This window comes from Haemaphysalis longicornis, unplaced genomic scaffold (genome assembly GCF_048455015.1).
Source record: "Haemaphysalis longicornis isolate Haplotype H1 unplaced genomic scaffold, Haemaphysalis longicornis Haplotype H1 scaffold_9, whole genome shotgun sequence".
Lineage (NCBI taxonomy): Eukaryota > Metazoa > Arthropoda > Arachnida > Ixodida > Ixodidae > Haemaphysalis > Haemaphysalis longicornis.
In genome coordinates this window covers 54,612,718-54,617,000 of record NW_027526460.1, presented here as the reverse complement: position 1 = coordinate 54,617,000, position 4,283 = coordinate 54,612,718, and the positions used below count along the sequence as shown (strand labels likewise).

Sequence of the window (4,283 nt, the reverse complement as noted above, 5' to 3'; positions counted from 1 at the left end):
CAGATGAAAGACACAGCGTCACAAAGAAAGATTACCTGTGTTCTCCCCTTCAAAGCAGTTCCCTGCAGCCAAAACCCCATTAAAATGATAATAAAACTGTTATCAGTTCTGCTTGCTAAGATTGTTTTCTAAAACCGCGCTTACCTTCTGAAGTGACGTCACGGTGCTCAAAGAGACTATGTTCGATTGCACCAAACCACACCGCTGACATATGCCGCTGCCGCGGTTGTCACGCACGATCGTCTTGAAATCCGCAATTACGCTTCGTTAGTGCTTCACTTCTATAATTTTAGCAAGCATAACCTTTCCTAGAGCCGCGGGCAGGTTCAGTTTTAGTAAGTAACTGTAACTATTGTTTGCAAAGAAAAACATCTAAACCGACGATGCCTGACTCACTCTCAAGCTAACAAATAGCAAACCCACACCGTCGACCTTGCATGGCACGGCGCCCATATCTATTGCAGAAGGCTGCAATCCACGTCGAGTTATGGCGGGGCTACTGCCCCAGCATTGTCTGGTAGGTTAATATTGGCCACTGAACCGCGTATTCTAGACTGCATTTATTTTGTACTCGTGTAAAACAGGCAGAAGAAAGGTAACGTTTTAAACGATTCTTTACTTGTACACTGCGCAACATTGTCCAAGAAACAATGAGTTTTAATTCACGTGAGCGCAGTCATGACTGAGAACGGGTTCATTGGTCAGTGGTCAAAACGATGTAGGGACGTATAAAAACATTCACTAGGCTCTGGTAAGGCATGTCTGTTTGCTGCCTCCGGCTGGCATCACAGAAGTTTCCGTAACCATGAAGACCTCAGCTGCGATCGCACTCTTCTGCGTATGTAAGTTGGCTTCTTTATTTGTTGCTCTACTGGCTAAAACTTTGTTTCAAGCAAGCGTAGAAACTAATAAGGAATAGAAATAAAGGCTCACAGAATTTTTTTATGGCGTAGAAAAGCGTTTTGAAACTGCCAGCGTTTTTTTTTTTTTGCTACATTGTGAAAGCCTACCAGAAAAGCCCAATATAGGGCCCAGCCTGTGCGAGCGGTCTGTGCAATATTTCATATAGCTACTCAAGTTCAGAAAACACACGAACAACTCCCGTGGATATAGACTTAGAGTCCTGCTGAGTAGCATGATGCGTTGAACATTGGACTGTCTAGGCTAGCTAGGCATGAGGGACGTACAATAACATATTCTGATGGTGTTGGGGCAGGATCGCTTTATTTACGACCTTTAAAAGTGTATATGACTTTAGACGTGTGTATGAATAAGAAACACACCAATGAAGTCAACGCGTCCTCTGCCGGAAAGCAAACTATATACCGTTTAGCACAAAGTGGGAGCTGAAAAGTGAGCAGCACCCAACTGACCGATCTTACAGCAAGCACATATACCGAAGTAAGGCAAACTGCCTCTGTAGAATCTGGACAATGGCCTCTGGGTTGCTTAAAAGAAGATTTACATAATGACGCCACCACTGTTTCATTTTGGGTTGTCAGCAATTGAAATGCAACCTCTGAGTGTGCCTCGTAATAATAGGAGAGCATCGCGAAAGGTGCAAAGCAAGACCAGAGTCACAACTTTAACTCTCGATGCACGTGTTTCCGATCCACAAAAAAACCTTCAAATTCCCGGCAGCAACGCACCAAATATGCCTGCCTTGTGACAAAAAGTAAAATGAAATCGAGCTCATTCCCTCAACGTTATCTTGGAATAAGATATAACAAATGAGAAAGGTGATCCTCGAAGAACTATTTGCGAGCTCACTTTTGGAGGGTTGCTTTCGAGTCGCAGGCTTGATCACAAGGCAATCTCGATATTGTATTGAATGAAACCCTTGATTTCATGACCAAAGGCCCCTCAGCGGCAGGTGATACGAAAAGGGAAAGCCGATCTTCAGTGTTTATTCGCGCCGTGAAGAGAGCGACGCAAGGCCGTGCACAGTCGTACAAGCGCAGCGTTCCGAACTCAATCACGAGCGAACGTGCCCGCACGCATCGCCAGGCGCGTGAACGTGCCACTTCGTTGTCGGCGTCTCTCTAATCATTATTACTGTTCATGTTGGCGGTAAATTATAAATCCGCAACAGCAGGCGTTGGTAATTGTAAATATAAGCATGCGGCATTGAACATGAGCACAAGGCCAGGAGAACCCGTTAAGGAGGGCTAGAGCAAAAAAAAAATTGTTTTTGTTTCTCTTCTATAATAGGTACCCTTATTATCGTACCCTTAATAGGTACCCTTATTAATAGGTACCCTTATTATCAATCGTGTTGTGATCATTCAGACGTAGTGTGTTTTTACTTTCTTTTTTGACATGTCTTCTGTTGCGTCTTTTAACTGCCGGCACTCCTTCAATTTCCTTCTGCGTGCGTTTTCATTGGCTGAATACGCAGCAACTGTCAAGAACACTCCAAAGTAAAGCGGTTCTAACAAAACGTCCCCAATGCACTTTTTCTTGCCGCAGCCTATGTTGCAGGAGCCGTCGGGACCATCCAGAAAACTGCACAGCTGACGAATACTGTTGCTGCTGCTGCCGGAGGGCCTATCCCCGTTGGGACTTTACCAGGCACGAATTTCCCAACAGCGGTGACCAGTAGCTCGCAGACAATAACGACGGCAGCTTCGTCTAACACAAATTCTGTCGGTGCAACAGTGAGTCATGGAACCACCACTCAGCAGATCCCTGGAACGTCCATACATCCTTCCTTCTCTGGCGGTGCTTACAACAACCGCTATTTCACACAAGGCTATCCTGGATACTATACAAGAGTGCACCCTGGCTTCAACGCCGGAGCTTCTCAGAGCTACCTCAGATGGCCCTACCCTGGAATAAGTGGAAGCGGTTATCCCGGTTTCTTTTACGCAACTCGTCAGGGATTTCTTAGACCACTTTTCCCTGGCCGCCGCGGTCTTTCTGGAGGAGCGTACTTAAAATACCTAAGCGGTGTGTTCCCTGGACTCTTTGAAGGGGTCTACGGAAGTCTATACGGCTCTCGGCCATTCCCATCTTCGTATCCAGTAGCAGGCCCTGGTTCTTCTCCAGCGCAGCTTCCGGTGTTCCCAGGAGGTTCAGCAACCGCGAACACCAGAACCAACACAGTGAGCCACAGTCAAGTGGTTGCTCCGGGCGTGGGTAGTTCAGGTAAGCCATAAGCCCGCCTGAACCTTGATAAGGACACGTTAGAATTGTTGGGCTGAAGTATTTCAGCGGCCTAATCAGCCGCGCGTTCACTGCATATCCGGAGTCTCATGTCCTTCTGAAGCTGTTAAGCCCATACCAGATGAACTACTCGCAACAGAATAATAAATACTGAACTCAAGGGAACAATGTAGGTTTCGAGCTACTCGCAAATTACGTATACAATGCATGAGTTTTCGAGCCAAGAAAAACTGTTTATGGCAAATGATGAAATTCGTAAACTGGTATCTTAATACATGAGTAAATCTTTACTCATGAGGCCTATTGTTTATTAGTGTCTTCGGCAGGCCAAATTTCGTTTCTATTACAGAATAAGCTGAATGGGTGAATTTACTGACCGGTTAGTGTACAACACGGGCAAAATGAAAACGAGCAAGGCCCCTATGGAGTGTCGGGAACCGTTACTAGGAACTTATAGAACTACACTTGATAACAAGTTGAAGCCTTATAATTTTTGTGTACGTACACGGCTGCAAGCTATGATTTCGTTGGCTATTTTCATTCGCACTTGCAGGTTGCCTATTAAATTTTATTCTGTTCTTAAGCGTGCACAGAAAGATGTGAACTTATCTCTTCTGTCTTACAGCCATCATTTCGGGTCAACAAGTACAGGCGCAGTCCCGCGTCAGTCTCCCGGGTCCTCTCGCCGAGTAATGTCATGCGACAAGCTTCGCAATGCATTTATTAAAATGAAAGATAAATAAAAATGAAATCATGGATACGTGTGTTTTTGCCTTCCTGCATTTATTTTGCTAATTATGAACCTATATGCGGTATTCATTGAAAAGTTAAGCTGTCGATTTCTTCACTTGGCAACACTGGAAACAGCCACTCTGCCACTGACATGGCGCGACTTGTGCCACTGCGCCCGCACGCTGAAGAAAAAAAAACAGTGGCGTGCGTCGTCTGCTCCCATTCAACCCGACTCTCAACGGTGGTGACAACAGAGATGTTATTAATCGCACTTAAATTGGACTGAGGCATCACTTTGCGTTCGGTGGGGTAGAGTTTGGAACGTCGAACAGAAATCATGTGCTTAGCTCGGAAAAGTACCGGCATCCCGCAGAGCCCGACGAAAG

At 45.6% G+C, this 4,283-nt stretch overlaps 1 protein-coding gene across 1 annotated transcript; it reads left to right on the top strand.

Annotated features, from left to right (window-relative positions):
- Positions 1 to 774: 774 nt before the first annotated feature.
- Positions 775 to 3,858, top strand: LOC144153198 (uncharacterized). The gene is made up of 3 exons (XM_077684852.1): positions 775 to 842; positions 2,470 to 3,147; positions 3,791 to 3,858. The coding sequence occupies exons 1-3, from the start codon at positions 806 to 808 to the stop codon at positions 3,856 to 3,858; spliced, it is 783 nt and encodes a 260-aa protein (XP_077540978.1). The 5' UTR covers positions 775 to 805.
- Positions 3,859 to 4,283: the final 425 nt, after the last annotated feature.

Bases quoted from the DNA above. Each gene is read 5' to 3' on its own strand.
- LOC144153198 (XM_077684852.1), top strand. From the start codon at position 806: ATGAAGACCTCAGCTGCGATCGCACTCTTCTGCGTAT. The intron at 843-2,469 runs GTAAGTTGGCTT...TTCTTGCCGCAG, and splicing joins GATCGCACTCTTCTGCGTAT to CCTATGTTGCAGGAGCCGTC. The intron at 3,148-3,790 runs GTAAGCCATAAG...TCTGTCTTACAG, and splicing joins TCCGGGCGTGGGTAGTTCAG to CCATCATTTCGGGTCAACAA.